Genomic DNA, 17,375 nt, shown 5'->3' with positions numbered 1-17,375 from the left:
GGAGAGGAGAGGAGAGGAGAGGAGAGGAGAGGAGAGGAGAGGAGAGGAGAGGCTGCCTGGGAATAGGAACAGGAGGGGAGGTCACAGACAGGAGGGGAGGTCACAGTCCTGACCTCTTGATTGCAAAGGAGAGGCTGGGCATGTCTGGGGAACTTGGAAGAGGGGAAGCAGGGTGGAGTGGAGGAGGAGGGGGGAGAGGAGAGAGGAGGAGAGGAAAGAGGGAGCAGGGAGTGAGGAGAGGGAAAAAGGGGAGAGGAGTAGAGAGAAGGACGAGAGAAAAGGAGGAGGCAGGGGTGCAGGAGAGGGACAAAAGGAAGGGAAGGGAGGGAAGGGGGAGGACCATGAGGAGAGAGGGGAGGGAAGGAAGGAGAGAAAAGGAAGGAAGAGGAGGATGTAGCAGTGTATGGAGAAGGGGAGGGAAAGGACGAGGGAGAAGAGAGGGGGGAAACGGGGAGAGGAAAACGGCAGGAGGCCCTGGGGCCAGTTTGGGACTGTCATGTGGAAGGGAAGCTGGTGCACCAGGTGCCAGGCAACCTTCTCTGCCTGTTTTTGTACCACCTCCAAACTCATGGATGGCAGGCCCCCGGCTCGAAGGCTCTCAGCACACAGGCCTTCCCACCTCCAAACTCATGGATGGCAGGTCCCCAGCTCGAAGGCTCTCAGCACGCAGGCCTTCCCACCTCCAAACTCATGGATGGCAGGTCCCCAGCTCGAAGGCTCTCAGCACGCAGGCCTTTGAATCTCTGGTACCAGAGTCTCAGCCATGCTAGGCCTCAGGGGCTACTCCACACATTCACGCCTACATGGCCCGGGAAGTGGGGAGGGGGCCACCTCACCCTCACCAACAGGGATCTACCCTGCTACCTGCTAGGCTCTCAGCAGAGGTCAGCAAGCCCATACTGTAACCAACTATTCTGAGATGTGTTTTTTTGTCACCAACTGCTCTGTGGTCAGGGTCATTTGCATTTCTGTTGCCAGCACTTCCTGGCCTGGCCTGAAATGGTCCACACTGCTACAAGAAGGGCACCAGACAAATCTTTCTCCGTGGTGTGGCCAGCAGGCCCTGTCCGCTCAGTGAGCATCCTCGACTAAGGTCTCTTGGGTCTTGACACCACTTACCTGAGGTGCTATAGGAGCCCACGTACAGATCGTGGGAGCTTCAACAAGAAGTCGTGCACAAGCCTCTGTGAAGTGTGATGTGTGTGAATGTGTGACATGGATGTTGTGTCGGGTAGTTGCGTGTAAGTCTGCATGGGTCGAGGGTCATTGTGGGGTAGGGGAGACTGTGTGTAAACTTCGGGGCTCATACAGTGATAGAGTTGGGGACTTTTTTTTTTTTTTTTTTTTTTTTTTTTTAGTTTTTCGAGACAGGGTTTCTCTGTGTAGCCCTGGCTGTCCTGGAACTCACTTTGTAGACCAGGCTGGCCTCAAACTCAGAAATTCGCCTGCCTCTGCCGAGTTGGGGACATTTGTCCACGGATTGCTAGTGAGGATGGTGTGTGAGAGGGGAGTGACATCAAACGGTGAAAACTGGAGTGGAGCAGCCCATGACAATTGTAGAGTGCTGGATAATTGAGGCAGTGCCACGTGCTGGCACGATCCGTTGCAAGAATGAAGTATTAGGGCCTGTCAGAGCAAGTTGTGGGCATTCAGGATGTCCCAGCCACAGCCTGGGTCTGCCTCCTCCCAATTCAGGAAGACGCATAGTGGCAGCCATGGCCTGTAACCCTTTGTGTCTTTGGAGATGGAACTGCATCTTGCATTGCACGAGAGGTGCAGGGGTCAAGCTGTGTGTGGTCTTCTGTGGATGGGAGTTTCAAAGGCCCTTTCCTGGGCCAGCCTGGGGGAAAGCCTGGGAGGGGGTTATTCTGTGCCTTGAAATGGTATTCCTGATAAGCTGGGTCAGAAGTACAGCTGTGCTCAGGGGGACTCCCCCCAGCCCTCCTTCCTGAGGCTCGAACCAGGAGCTTAGTTAGGGTCGTCCCCGAGACATGCTAGCTGTGACTTCTCCCTGTGCTCTCGAGTTCTGATCTTCGTCAGCACACACATTCATTCCCATCCTCTTTCCTGTGAAACAAGACCCTCTTCCTGTGAGGCCTGAGATGGTGCTGCGCACTGGGGGAACTCAGTGGCCACAGAGAAATCCTAGGGATCCCCAACAGTGCTCCCCAACACCCAGACAGTGCTCGGCTGCAGCTCCCTCAAACACCCAAACTGGAACCATGGGAATGAAGAGTAGCGGGGGCTCAGAGATGCTGCCGGGGCCAATATTAAAATATGAGTGCTTCGAATATTAAAAGTAATCCACTCTCCCACTCTCCCAGCTCCTTCAGCTGCAAGCCTGAGGTCCAGGTCAGCTCTAGCTGCTCCCATTCAGACCATACTTCTGAGCCCTCACGTGGTGGTCTCTCTGTGGGTACCCAAGTCACTGGTTGTACTTCATTGGGCCCAAGGCCCATGGATGGCTTCCCTTTGATTTGACTTGTCTAATCTGTTTCCAAGTTGAGGCTGATTGAGCCGTTCTGGGGTTCAGGACCATAGCATAAGACCCGGAGTTTGGTTGTAATCCTGCCTTGGTATTTCCATAGGTTGGCCAGCCTGGGATGGGTAGAGATGGGCTATAGGTGTGGCATCCCCTCTGCTGTATTCCCAGAACAAGAAAGGATCTGTCTTGGGATGTGAAAGTCTCCAAGGGGTTGCTAGTGGCTGGGAGCCTCAGGGAGGCCAGCAGAGGAGGCATGCCCAAGGGCTCTGAGCAGGGCGGCCTTGGCAGGGAAGCATGGCTTTGTCCTTTCATGGACCTGCACCCTGAGGGCTTGAGTTAGTTACTGTTCTATTGCTTTGACAGAAGGCCATGGCCAGGCAACTTACAGAAGAAAGAGTTTAACTAAGTCTATGGTTTCTAAGGGTTGGAGTTTCAGACAGAGAGAGGACACTGGAATAGCAGCTATGAGTTTACATCTTAATCCACAAGCAATTCCACCAACCGGGGGCGAAACATTCAGACATGGGAGCCTGTGGGAGCCATTCTCACTCAAACCACCATGGTCCGTTCCCTCACCACTCCCCAGGCTCCTGGCCGTCTCACAATGCAATGTGCCTTTAGTCCAGCTTCAAAAGTCCCCAAAGCCTTTTACAGTCTTAACAATATTTTAAAGTTCAAAGTCCGACCTGCCTTCTGAGACTCAAGGCAGCCCCTTAACCATAAACCCCTATAAAATCAGAAGCAAATCACACACTCCAACGTACAATGGCACAGAATATACATTACCCTTCCAAAAGGGAAGGAACAGGACCACCGCGAGGAAATAGTGGCCCAAAGCAAGACCGAAACAGAGCAGGGCAAACTCCAAATCTTGGAGCTCCATGTCTGATGTTGGGGGGGGCTTAGCTACTTCTGCACTTCTCTCTGGAAGGTATCCCACAGCCCTGGAATCTCCAAAATCACAGGTCTCCAACACAACCCAGGCTTCATTCACAGCTTGACACTTAACTGTGGAGGAAGATGGCACAGTTCCTTTACCAATGTAGCCTTCTGGATTCTAAAGATTTATTTATTTATTTACTTATTTACTTATTTACTTATTTATTTATTTAATGTATGTGAGTACACCACTGCTCTCTTCAGACATACCAGAAGAGGGCGTCAGATCCCATTACAGATGGTTGTGAGCCACCATGTGGTTGCTGGGAATTGAACTCAGGACCTCTGGAAGAGCAGTCGGTGCTCTTAACCACTGAGCCATCTCTCCAGCCCTCCTTCCGGATTCTAAAGCCAGAACCATACAGCAAAACGCTGCAGAGCTTAGCCACCTGCTTGGGTGAACCCTTCCTGGCTCCCTTTGAATAACATTTGCACCCCATTTTATTTATTGTTGCTTTTTAGAAGCAGAAAATCCCTGAGACCTTTTCCCTTTATAAGTTGGGAGCTTAGCTGGTTGGGGTCTTGCCCTGAGGGTACCTCTCCCTTTATTGAAATGAAGATTGACCCCCTCATCTCTCTCTGTGCAGCTCTCAGCTCGAACGTTAACTTCCCGGTGCAAATGTAACATGTGGGATGGTCAACACATGGACTCTCCTGGCGTGGAAGGCCTTGGGTTAAAGCCCCACGACTCAGGCAGGGTCAGGGTAGTTATGGTCACTGAGACCTTACCGTGGGTACTTGTGGATACATTTCCAAAGAATTCCTCAGCCAGGAAAGGACCTGGCTCCTCCCAGGCCACAAGCACACAGTGGGAGCCTACCGATGTCACCAAAGCGGCATCAGCTCGGCTCAGTACCCTTGAAGGCAGGTATCTTTGGAACAAGACCTGGATAGATGTAAATGGGCAAGATGGCAGCACTGTGGAAGAGGGCTTGAGCCTTATGACTGGGTTTGTTGGTGATAGGGTCTCTTGGTGGCAGCCCTGTTGATCAGTGCTTTAGGGGCAGAGAAAGGCCATCATGGCCCTGGTGATTGAACCATGTCTCTCTGGCTCACTTCCCCTAAGACTTCAGGGACATCCTCTAGTCAGATGTATATCTGCATATGTGTATGTGTGTAAGTGTTCATGTGTACGTGTGTGTGTGTGTGTGTGTGTGTGTGTGTGTGTGTGTGTGTGTCAGTGTGTGTGTGTGTGTGTGTGTGTGTGTAGAAGCCAGAGGGCAACCTTGGACATCATTTCTCAGGAATTGTCCACATTATTTCTCTTGCTGGGCCTGGAATCCACAATTCTCCTGGACTGACTGGGTAGGGCCCCACGGGCAATCTAACTTCTTGTGTTGGCATTATAGGCATACACTTGACATTGTAAGGTGGGTACTGGGACTTGAAGTACGCTTACCAGGCAAGTGCTTTGCCCACTGAACCATCTCCCCAGCCCTCTGTTTCTGAGAGCTACCACCCTTGTGTTGGCCAGGAAGCCATTTCAAGTCCTGACTAGCAAGGTTAGTGAAAGGCAGTAATGTCGGCCAAGATGGTGGTGCCACTATGAGCTTGGAAACTTACATTCACACAGCCAGAGTGACACTATGAGAGGCTGGGGCTGAAGGGATTGTCAGAGTCACCGCACTTGAGGCTTCTGGGAGGGGATGTCCAGCAGAGCTTGTCAGTGGGAAGTCCCACACAGGACCTAAGGCTTGGGAAGATAGAGATGTGGCCAAAACCACAGGGGGTCACATGGCATCCCGGTTTCATTTCTGTTGCTGTGTTAAAAATACCCTGACAGAAAACTTATGGGAGAAAGGGGTTTATTTGATGTGACAGCCGGTTCTTTATGTCACTTTGACACAGACTAAAGTCATGCAAGAGGAAGAATCCTCTAGAGATCAGGCAAGCCAATAGAGCATTTGCTTAGTGATTGACTGGAGAAGGCCAGCCCATTGTAGGTGAGGCCACCCCTGGGCTGGCGGGTCCTGGGTTCTGTAAGAAAGCAGGCTGAGCAAGCTATGAGGAGCAAGCCAGTAAGCAGCACCCTCCATGGCCTCTGCATCCATTCCTGCCTCCAGGTTCCTGCCATGCTTGAGTTCCTGTCCTAAATTGCAATCACAATGATGAACAGTAATATGGAAGCATAAGCCAGATAGATCCTTTTATCCCCTAGTTGCTTTTGTTCATGGCGTTTTATTACAGCACGAGCAACACTAAGATATTTGGCTTACAATTCCAGGTTACAGACCATGAAAGTTACAATGACAAGAGCTCAAAGCAACTAGTCACATATATTCACAGACAAGAACAGACAGAAATGAATGCAAGCATGCTCACTTACCCACTTGCTCTCAGCTGAATTGCTCCTCTCTTGCATAGTTAAGGACCCTTTTTAGGGAATGGTATCGCCTGAAGTGGACAGGGTCTTCAAGCATCATTCCCAATAAACATACTCACAGGCCAACCTGATCTAGACAATCCTTGAATGAAGACTCTTTTCAGATGATTCTAAGTGTTGTGTCAACAATGAAAAACTAGCCGCCACACAGGGTCAGCTGCAGAACCAAGGAAGGGGAAGGACCTGTGGGGTGTTTGGGGTGAACAGAGCACAGATTCCCCACCTGCCAACTTGACTGTCTTGGTGATCATGAAGCAGGATCTGGGGGACGAGAGGAGCCAGGAGCGATAGGTGGCAGGGACTCCTGAGAATAGAATGTGGAGCGTCCTATGTGGACAATTGCCCGAGCAGCCATGCTGACCTCTGGCTCCTGAAAGTTGGTTATCAAGGGTATCTGGGACCATGGTGGCTCTCTGCATAGAACTTGGGGTCCAGATAGCCATTCTTCCACCCTCTCTTTGTAGACTCCTACGTGAGCAGTGGATCCGTGCCAAGTATGAGAGGCAAGAATTCGTTCACGTGGAGAAGCAGGAACCATACTCTACAGGTGAGCTGTGCCCTCCCCAGTATCTTCCACCGGCTCAATGTTTCAAACCTGTGGTAGTGTCCTTTTGCTGGGGCCTGTGACCTTCCTCTCCCCTTCAGGGGCCTCTGGAGGGCTGCCGGTTTATGTTGGGGAGCTGAAAGGGACTACTGTAGGCCAGCACCCACACTGGCAGAGGAGACAGCCAGCTCAGTGGCCAGCGCCTCCCCTGGGCCTGCCTGGTGCTCACGATTCCAGGGGGCTCTGGGGCTCTGTGGAGAGGGGACGATGGGACCTTGTTGCAGAGGACAGGGTTGCCTGGGAGTCCAGAGTTCATCTCCTCTTCACTGGTTCAGTTGACGGGCTACTGGCTAGTTCTGTCTTATTTATGACGTATGTGTCAAAGCTAGTCTCCTGCATGCTTCTGTGGGACCTCCAGCCTGAGTTAGCTGGGCATTTTGATGCTTATATATTTGGTATGTGGTGGCTATTAGACCTGGGGCCTAAGCCATGGCTCCCTGGACAGCTCTAAAAGTCTGAAGTAGTCCCCATCTGCCTTAGTTAGGGATTAATTGCTGTGAGGAGACTCCATGACCACCGCAATGCTTACTAAGGAAAACACGTAATTGGGGCTGGCTTACAGTTTCAGAGGTTTAGTCCATTATCGTCATGGCAGGAAGCATGGCAGCATGCAGGTAGACATGGTGCTGGAGAGGTAGCTGAGAGTCCTACAACCAGATCTGTAGGCAGCAAGAAAAGACGGTGACACGGATCCTGGCTTGAGCTGCTGAAACCTCAGAGCCCGCCCCCACAGTGACACACTTCCCCCAACGAGGCCACACCTTTTCCAGTAAGACCACACCCCCTAATAGTGCCACTCTCTGAGTCTATAGGCGCCATTTTCATCCAGACCACCACACTGTGATTCCACACAGAGGCGCTTTCTGGAACTCATCTCCAGGGCCCTTCTCCGGCCTTTTCTGGTTGACTGGATTTCGCATTCCAGAGGCGGGTTGCTTCTGAGGCTCTGCCCCGGCACAGGGCCGGCACAACCACTTCATTTTCTGTGGCGCACAGGGTAAGGCTGCCTGAGAGGAACCCTTCATTTAGCAACCAGCATTGCCCTGCTGTGCCCTGCTGAACTTGACGAGCCCCACTGGCATGTGGGGCCTCAAACTTCCTATGGGGACTATATTATTCAGGGGTCTCTAGAGGAAGAAAACTGTTGGGATGAGTCTCTATAAATATAAAGGGCAGTTATTAGAATGGCTTGCAGACTGTGGTCCAGCTAGTCCAACAATGGCTGTCTACTAACAGAAGGTCCAAGAATCCCATAGTTGCTTAGTCCTTGAGGCTGGATGTCTCAGCTGGCCTTCAGTACACACCAGAGTCCTAAAGATGCAGGCTGTGACGCCAGTGAAGGAATGGACCTGCCAGGAAGAGAGAGAGCCAGCAGGCAAAGAGAGCAAGCTTCCCCCACCACATCCTTTATACAGGCCACCAGCAAAAGGTGTGGCCCTGATTAAAGGTGGGTCTTCCCACCTCAGAGGATCCGGCTATAACGTGGGTCTTCTGACCTTGAATGTTCCAATCAAGAAAAATAAACCCCCGACCTGTTTTCTCAGCAGCTTGAGATTTGGTTAATTTCAGATGTAGTCAAGTTGACACCCAAGAATGTCCATCCCAGAGATGGCTCTCTGCTTTCAGAACCTGTGTCCACCTGGTATATGGGCAGTGCTCCCCGAAACAGCTGGGCAAGAAGCTGCTGTGTCACAACAGTTCCCTCACTCTCCAGTGCCCACCACAGAGGAAGAAGCAGCTGGGGGCAGCCGCAGAGCCCCAAGCATGGATGTCCACAGTGGAACTCCTGTGTAGGCATGAGGCAGAGGCGCTCTGATGGCTGTCGCCTAGGAAGGGAGAAACGGTACAGCCCCATCCCAGCAGAGCAGTGTCAATCGTAGAGAGGGGCAGAGAAGTGCCATGCTGCAAGAGTGACAGGTTTGATGGTTCTGTGCTAACACAAGTTCCTTTGTGTGATAAGCGAGCAGAATGCCCTCGAACTGAAGGTGTGGATCCCATGATACTGTACCCACTTCATGATGGTACTGGAAAATCTGACCTTAGCAGAAAGGGATGGTGTCTGCCTCTGTGGAGAAGGGAGAGAGGTTGTGTACAGGTGGGGTCCCATTGGCTGCTGCCGCAGACCCTCTCTATGCAGAGATCTCTCTTTGCCTGCTTCTGCCTCCTCGGTGCTGGGTTGAAGGTACAGGTCATCACATGCTCCCACTTGAGCCATTTATAACAAAGTACATAACCTCATGTCAGAGGTGGAAATGTCACTGAATATATTGCCTCTGCTGTTACCTGTACCCTCTGGTTTTAATGGGGGGGTGTGCAAAACCAGATGTGGATAGATTCACATAAGTGCAGCTGCAGCAGGCATGGCTTGAGTGGTGCTGTCAAAGACATCTCAGCGATGTCGAGAGCTTAGAGAAGGGGGTGAGCAGAGGGTATAGATCAGGAAGTGTTGTCTCATTGGTCAGACTGGCCTCATTATGTGTTTGCTTGTCATTACGGATGGGGAGTTGGGGTATCCAGGCCGCATGCTTGCCTCTGGAGCTGGGCTGGTTTTGGCAGAATAGAAGTCTGGGTTCTAGAAATGGAGCGTATGCAGGCCACAGAAACCAAGGCAGGCTGGAGCCTAGCAAGTTGCCTGCAGGTGTTTAGGTCTCAGTGCCAAGCACTTAGGGCGCTGAGGGCCTGGGAATCTCCAGGTCGTAGACAGAGCTCAGGAGATGATGACATCATGGTCACTCAGGGTCTCCCCAGGCTAGGTCCACTCAGAATCCTGTTAGAACTGGGTGTGGTGGAGAGATGGTCCAGCCAAAATGTTTCCGTTCTGAGAGTGAGAACATGAATTTGATCCCCAGATCCCACGTTTTGTGTTTGTTTGTTTGTTTGTTTGTTTTTTGTTTTTAAAGTAGACCTGACTTGCTGCTCTTTCAGAGGACTAGAGTTCAGTTCCCAGCACCCATATTGAGTGACTGACAACGGTCAGCTTCTGGGGATCTAGAACTCATCTGGACTCTATAGGCACCTATGTATACCACACCACACAAACACATACACTATTTTAAAGCAGGCTCTTCTAATCCTAGTGCTGAGGCAGGAGGATTCCTGGGGCTTACCATCCCCCAGCCCAGAGTCCTCAGTGCACTACAGGCCAGTGAGAGGCCCTATCAAAGGATAATAAAGCCAGGCACAGTGGCACACACCCATAAGCCACACCCAGTGCTTAGGAGGCAGAAGCAGGGGCAGGTGGATTTTTGTGAGTTCAAGGCCAGCCTGGTCTACATTCTGAGTTCTAGGCAAGCCAGAATTACACAGTAAAACCCTTTTCAAAATAGATAGATAGATAGATAGATAGATAGATAGATAGATAGATAGATAGATAGATAATAAGGTAGCAGGATTGGAGAGATTGCTCAGTGGATAATGGTATTCACCACCAATAATAGACTTGACCCTTGGAAGAAAAGAACTTGCTCCTACAAGTTGTCCTCTGACCTCCACACACATGCCATGGGACATGCACACCACCCATACTCACTTCATCACGAGTACACATGAAACACACGCTAAAAATTAAAGTGGAGCCGGCGTGGTGGCACACGCCTTTAATCCCAGCACTCGGGAGGCGGAGGCAGGCAGATTTCTGAGTTCGAGGCCAGCCTGGTCTACAGAGTGAGTTCCAGGANAGCCAGGGCTACACAGAGAAACCCTGTCTCAAAAAAAACAAAACAAAACAAAACAAAACAAAACAAAAAAATTAAAGTGGAACATAAGGAGACACCTGAGGCTGTCCACTGACCTTTGTATGCACACACAAGCACATGCACACACACATGCACACACACATGCACACACATTAAGAAAAGCAAGCACTATAACATGGCAGTAGTGCAGCCTCCTGGAAGTTCTCAAGACATCCCTCAGAGGGCCACAAGCCAGCTGATCACACTGGGCTCTATAGACACAGTTAAGCCATGGCTCTCTTTCCTTGGTAACATGTAGTTCAGCTGTGAGGCCAGCGACTGTGTGCAGCCCTCTGAGTGTGTGCCCAGCTGAGTGTGAATGGGGTAGGGCATCCTCGGCTGCCACCTGGGCAAGGGGTTGGGGGTGTGGGTTGCTTCAGATGAGTCTGTTACCATGGCAGCGTGGGGAAGCAGAATTCAGCAGTGAGGAGCCTAAGGGACCGAGGAGCAGAAGGAAGAGGTATGGGCAGAGGGGACCAGGGAATGGTGTCTGCAGTTCTGCTGTTGGGAGTCCTGTGTCTACTGCTTCCTCAGGCATGTGCTCTGAGCTACAATGCTGGAGGGCCGTCACCGTCAGCTACGGAGTGGCAGGAGGTGGCATGATGATGACACTGTGGTTTCCGCTGCTGTCCTTTGCCTGGGGCCGAACACTAACATCTAAATGGGGTTTGAGGAGAGCCCCAACTTGGACTTCTCCATTTTCTTGTGCCCCATACTCCCAGCAACACTACAGAAGGACTCATACATAGGACCCCTCCAGGGGACAGGATCCCAGCTATTCAGCCCCCACCCCCACCCCCCCATGTATTCACTTTTTTGGAAGGAGGGTTCTGGGTTTTGAAAAGCCAGGGTTATTGGCACAGCCTTTCAGGCCTGCTCCCTTTCTTTAAAGAGTTTTGCACTGCGAGCAGCTAGGGCAGAAGTCAGTGCGTGTGGGACACAATCTGGATCTACCCTGCCTCCACCCACCCTCTTACCCCATGTCGCCTCAGGGTTGGAAGCCCCTAGGGAACTGGAAGACCTGGAACTGTTCTGGCTTGTTCAAATGCCTTTATCACATCCAACCTCCTCTTACTGTGGCCTCTTCCTCTTTGCACCAACTCTCATACTTCCCACAGGGCAATGGGACCCCAGGGTGGCTCTGATCAGCATTATTTCCCTCTTTCCTTTCTTTTGCCTCTCCCTCCTCTCCTTCTCAGGGTTTGGACTGGAACCCATGAATGCTAGATAAATCCTGAGTCACACCCCCAGCCCCTCACTGGGGGATTCTAGGCAGGGGCTCTACCACTGAGCCACACCCCAGCCCCTCACTGGGGGANTCTAGGCAGGGGCTCTACCACTGAGCCACACCCCAGCCCCTCACTGGGGGATTCTAGGCAGAGGCTCTACCACTGAGCCACACCCCCAGCCCCTCACTGGGGGATTCTAGGCAGGGGCTCTACCACTGAGCCNCCCTCACTGGGGGATTCTAGGCAGAGGCTCTACCACTGAGCCACACCCCCAGCCCCTCACTGGGGGATTCTAGGCAGGGGCTCTACCACTGAGCCATGCCCCCAGCCCCTTACTGGGTGATTCTATGCAAAGTGCCCCACCCCCACCAGTCCAGCACTTCTGCCCCCTCCTCTTACCAAACAGTACTTTCTCACTCTGGGCACAGACACTCCCCACTGCCTATCTTTGGGAAATGCAGAAGTCCCCTTAGATGGAGAAAGGGGAAATGTGGGGCCTCAAAAGAGGTGAGGCTGGGACTCTTCAGAGGAGTGGCCCCATGCTAGCCCAGAATGAACCGGAACTGTGGGTTTCAAGGGTCTGTCTCCTTACATGCCTGTGAGCAGGCACAGACAAGATGCCCTGCGTGGTCACTGGGGACTAAGAGTCATCAGGGCTGAAGGCTGAGGGGGCCAGCTAAGGACAGGAGTCCCATGTTAGCTGCTTGAGGTCTCTGCCTTCTTCATAGCTCAGTAGGGGCCCTAGATGGAGGAGTTTGCATCTGTTTTCCCTTAGGGTTTCAAAACTATCTGGAATAAGTCAGGAGCATTGGGGCTGAGAGAGATGAACAACAGTGTGACATTCAAGCTAGAGACCAAGGGACATCCTGAACTGCATGTCAGGACTGACACTGAGCTCCACAATGCCCAGGGAGCCATGGGGACATCATTGGGAATATCCAGTCCACACCCCTCCCCTGCATTGAGGAACGCGGAGGGCGGAGGCCAAGGGGTCATCCGTGTGAAGTGTCTGCGTGGGGAATACCCTTGTCATGGCCCTGCCCTGCCCAGCGCATTGCTATTACACAGCCTAAGGCTTATTCCAGACACTTACTCCAGCGCTGAGACCCTGCCCCTGTGAGGCAACATGCCAGCAGTCACTGCCTTCTGGTTTTCTCTTTCCCCGCTGTTCACCAGCTTGGACGTGATGAGTGGCCTTCTGTGCCAGGCTTCTGGCCCAGAGCATTGCGCTGCTCACCCACAGCGGAGCCCATCTTTGTTTTCTGAAAATTCTTTTAAGTCTAAGGAAGTTTCATAGAAACACTGCTCTGGAGACTGTTTAGCAGAGTCTCTGGCACTGACGTGTCCACTGACGTCAGGTCTGTCTCGTGTCCAGGCCTGGCACAAGGACCTGCCTATTACAGGATGACACTCCTAGGACTAAGGAGCCACCTGGAGAGCTGCCTATCTTCTCTGGACATGGGCAGCGGCTGGGCAAGTCAGACCCGGGGCCTTGAGCACACACTCCCCTGGGCTTTGGAGAAGTCTCAGACAGTGTCACCCGGGGCTACAGGAGGGAAGCATCCCCCGGAGTTCCCTCACTTACAGCCCGTGTCACATTTCCTGTCCTGCCAGAGACAGGCTGCTGGGTCAAGACCCCTAGATCCCTGCCATCCTTTCCTGTGCCTGGGCTGCCTCTGTGAGGGCATGTCCTGGTTTACAGATATGCCTGTCCCTCAGCAGGGATGAGCAGTGCATGGAGCCGTGTGACCACAGGTCCCTGCCACCCTCTCCGCTGTGTGTCATTCCTCAGCCTCAGTCACAGTTGGCTGGAGTGTCTGAACTTCCCCTCTGACTCGGAGATGTCAGGGCACTGGGTGTGCCCTCACACCTGAGTCCACCTTGCTTTGTACCTGCCCCTCCCACCCCTGCTCAGCAAGTGACTGGGTGACAGCTGCCCTGGCTCCTGCCCCAGACTGTCCTGCCTCCAGCCAAGCTTCAATGACTGCCTTTCACAGGGAAGGGTGGGCGACAGGGCACGCGGACAATGGCCTTTGTTGCCCAGGGCCAGGCCACCACCTCCTCTAACAGACTGGATCCTGCCTGGGTCCCTCTGGGAGTTGACCCTCTTCCTTCCTGGTTGTACCAAGTGGGGACATCCCGGTGCTGTTGCCTTCTTGACCTGTGACCTAAATGTCACTGTGCAAACAGGGAGAGAGGCTGCCTGAGCGGCAGAGCCCTGCCTGACTTCAGTTTTCCTTGTGTGCCAAGGCAGGGTGCTCAGCACAACACTGTTTGGGGGGCTGTTAAATCATGGGATGGCCAGGGTGAGACACCCTGGGGTGGCTGGCAAAGTGAGGGGGTCAGGTCCTTTGAAACGACGGTGGAAGCTAGGTAGGGCATTCCTGGACTCAGATAACCCCATTTCCTGTCTTCCTGTCAAGCCTACAAGGATAGGCTTGCCCAATGTGTGAGCCTCAACATTTGGTTCTGTAGTGGCCTTGGATCTGCCCATGTGATAGGCTCCTATGAGGAGTCACGAGCAAGATCCGCCAGCCTGTTCACAAGTACCAGGCTTCTTCAGAGCCCCATGTCCCAGACGGTCAGTGCAGTAGGTAAGTCTGGTGGCCTTGCTGGACCCCAGGACCAGTCTTGACTCATTTAGCTTCACTTCAGCCCTGACCCTTTGGAAGATGACAGAACTGAAGCCCAGAGAGGGGTGGCAGCGACGGTCCCCTGCCACCTTGTCCATGAGACCAGCTCGTGAGGTCCAGCTAGTGAGCTTCCTGGCAGCTGTTGTGTGTCTCTGTGAACGGTGTCTTCAGGAGACCAATTGCTTATGGACAAGATGGTGACACAGCTCAGATCCCCAGTTCCTGGAGCCATGGTCTGGAGCTGGCTCGCAGCACCCTCTCCCCACCAGGCTGTGTTCTGCTGGTTATTGAGCAATCAAAGAAGAAAACAAGAAGGGATGTGGGACACTCCTACTGAAGGGTTCCTATGTATGACCAGAACACCAGGGAGTCTTCAAGCCAGAGCGTCGCATGCCGAGGACACATGATATGGAGTCCCAAGGAAACCAGTCCCTGGGAGGTGTCAGCTTGCACCAGGGCTAAGGTATCAGGCATTCCTCTGAAGGGGGAGCCTGCCTGACCCCACCTCAGGTCAGGGAGCCCCAACTGGACTAGTGCAGAGGGCTGACCATCCATCACTGGATTCGGGAAGTCATCCTGGGGTGAAGAGACCTCCCAAGGAGACACAGAGGATGAAAAGATCTGTTCCCAGAGCCAAGCCGGGGAACAAGTATCAAGAAGGGTTGAGTGGTCACCCGCTCGCTGCCCACGTGCTCCTGGGATCCCAAGTTCCTAAAGATGGAAAACAAGACTTCCAGGGGGCAGGCAGAGTGCATCTTGGGCATGTTTGCTTGCTTGTGTCTGTGCAACATGTGAGTGCAGTGTCCATGGAGGCCAGAAGAGGGCGCCAGATGCCTAGAACTGGAGTTACAGTTCAATGGGTGTAGTTGTCAACAGAAGCAGACAGAACCTTGCAGCCTGAAGCTGGGTGTGGTTGATCCAGTCTGGGTAAAGTCATGGAGTCTCCGTTTCTCTGGTGTCTCTGAGGCCAGGATCTGTGCCGAACCTTCCACAGTACCCCAGTGGGAGAAGCCAGATGATGTGGATACCAGTCCCATTCAGAAGGGTCCCACAGCAGTCCTGAGTGTGGAACATCCACTTGGCTCACACCTTGGCAAGCTTCCTGTCACACTCATAGTGAGACCATGCGCTCATGGCCCCGAATTAAAAACAAAAGCACAATTTACATATACCCCACGCAATTTACATACACTTTGCAGATTCTGCTTGGAACGCAGTTCTTGAAGTTTGCAGGTTATGAAACTGCGTGAGTGCAGGAGGTACTGCAGTACCCTCCCCCACCCCTGCAGCCCAGTTTGCCTGCTGGAGATGCACAATGTGGTCCACTCCAGGGCCCAGCCTCTCTCCTGCCTGCCTTGCTGCTGGGAGCTCGTCCTGTGGGTAGCGGGGCCATCTATTCAGGGCAGAGCACCGTCGTTGCTTAAATGCCCCAGAGTTGAAGGACACGGGTTCTTTCCTGTTTGTAAGGATCCAGAGTAAAGTCCCTAGAACAGGTGTGGTTCACACCCGTCACCCCAGCATTCCAGAAGTTGAGGCAGGAGGATCATGAGTTCAAGGGCAGCCTGGGCTACAGAGTGAGACCTAACTTCCCCCTTCCAACTCAAAAGAACGGAAAGAAATCAAATCTGGATGGCACGCTGACCATGCCACCGCCGTGCAGAAGAGCCCGCGACTTGGATTGCATGCTGACCGTGCCACCCGTGCAGAAGAGCCTGTGACTCCACGTTGTCACCCCGAGGAAGGTGTCGCCCTGAAAGTGTGCTTCAACTGTAACGGGCTTGTGATGCCAGGGAACGGTGACTTCAATCTCACAGGGATGTGTGACACTGTGCCCTCTGTATGTGTGTCCTGTGGGATGTGGACCAAGGACTCCCAACCTCCATAGCTGGCCCCAGCCCTGTAAACCATAGGCATCTAATCAATGCTGACTAAACTTCTCAGCCTCTACCTCAGGACCGGCTAGTGCTTTCAGAGAGAATTGCTCACTTCTGCTCCTACCTGATCGTCACTGTGCCCCGAGGGTAGCCTGGCTGGGCTGCTGAGCAAGGACCCTGGGCTGGGGTGGGCAGAGGCTATCCAGCCAGGCCAGTGGGGATGGGCAAAGGCTCGATACTTGTCAGCCCTTGGCTGGCCAGGTTCCCGTGGTACCAAGAAGGAAGCAGAGCTCTGAGAGAGGTCGGGCCAGGGATGCTGTCAGCATCGTTACAGGAACATCTCGTGTGCTGCCATTATGGAGCCTAAAATATAGGCACAGTGGCGGCTTGTCAGTACTGGTCGGTTCCATAGAGTATCAGCACATGGACCTGGCCTAGCAGAGGACCCACTGCTTCAGGACCCTATGCCTGATGCCCTGTCGGAGCCTCAGAGGGGCAGCAGAGTTCAGTTTAGCCCAGCTTGGAAACGGCGGCTCCCGATGTGCTCCTGCCACCTGCTGGCAACTATCAGAACAGCAAGCGAGAAGCGTGTTCCCGCTGGCTCCTGGGCTCCAAGCCATAAATAAAGCATGGTTCTGGAGTTGGTGGGGGCTCTGGGAAGCTGCTGCAGTCTTGTCGCCCCTTGACACCCCACGTCTGGAGTCCATGCTCAGCTATTGAAGCCTAGATAATCCTGGTTCCTGAAGCTGAAAGAAGGCCAAGCCTACCTAGTGGCTTTCTTGGTGTTTAACGAGCCAGTCAACAAACATTCAAAGTGGGTCCTGCCTGGGCTCATGGCAGTCTTGGTGACTGGTATCCAAGAAGTTATGACAAGGGAGAGACACAAGGCACAGCGGCCACTCCATGGTCCCAGAGAGGCTCCGTCCCTTGAGAAGTCGGAGGAGGGAGCAGGCCTCTTCTGGCATGCCTTGAGACTCATAGTCTCACGGGCGCCAGCTACCCCCTCCCTGACGCCAGGCTGCTGCCTTTTTATGGCCACATGTCTGTGAGAGCACAGAAAATAGCCCCTTGTGTTTGGTGATGGGGACAGGGCTGCCTGGCAGCAGACAGCACAGGAGGAGATGCTGGGGGGGAGAGAGGGAGGTTGATGTGAGCTGGCCCCGCTGTCAGGATCTGGCTTACGTGTGATGTGATGGTGATGCGGGGGCTGCACTCCTACCCTTGAGCACACTGCTGCCAGTCAAGGTTTTCCACGACCCTCTTTTCCAATGAAAGCCACCCCAACACCCAGCAATGTCCACAGGCGGGGGGGAGTCTTACAATAGCCAGAAACTTCAAGCAATGCAGCCCTCCATCAGCAGCTCACCAGAAACCGTTACTGCATCACTAAGGGATGTCCCATGCAGGGGGGCAGGGCAGTGAGCCAAGAAGAGCCCAACCACATCAGATCCCTGCAGATGCAGGGACTGGCGGGGCGGGCACAAGGAAGCTGGG

General features: G+C 53.2%; 1 protein-coding gene across 2 annotated transcripts in view; it reads left to right on the top strand.

Moving 5' to 3' along the window:
- Nucleotides 1–17,375, top strand: part of Adap1 (ArfGAP with dual PH domains 1) — a 56,899-nt gene that overhangs the window by 27,620 nt on the left and 11,904 nt on the right. For both annotated transcript variants that reach the window (XM_029533693.1, XM_021222706.1), the window contains exon 4: nt 6,272–6,354. In XM_029533693.1, the coding sequence (XP_029389553.1) occupies nt 6,272–6,354 (83 nt within the window). The remainder of the gene's footprint in view (nt 1–6,271; nt 6,355–17,375) is intronic.

This window comes from Mus pahari, chromosome 23 (genome assembly GCF_900095145.1).
Source record: "Mus pahari chromosome 23, PAHARI_EIJ_v1.1, whole genome shotgun sequence".
Taxonomy (NCBI): Eukaryota; Metazoa; Chordata; class Mammalia; order Rodentia; family Muridae; genus Mus; species Mus pahari.
The sequence above is the reverse complement of the archived record's forward strand: the minus strand, read 5'-3'. Positions and strand labels throughout refer to the sequence as shown.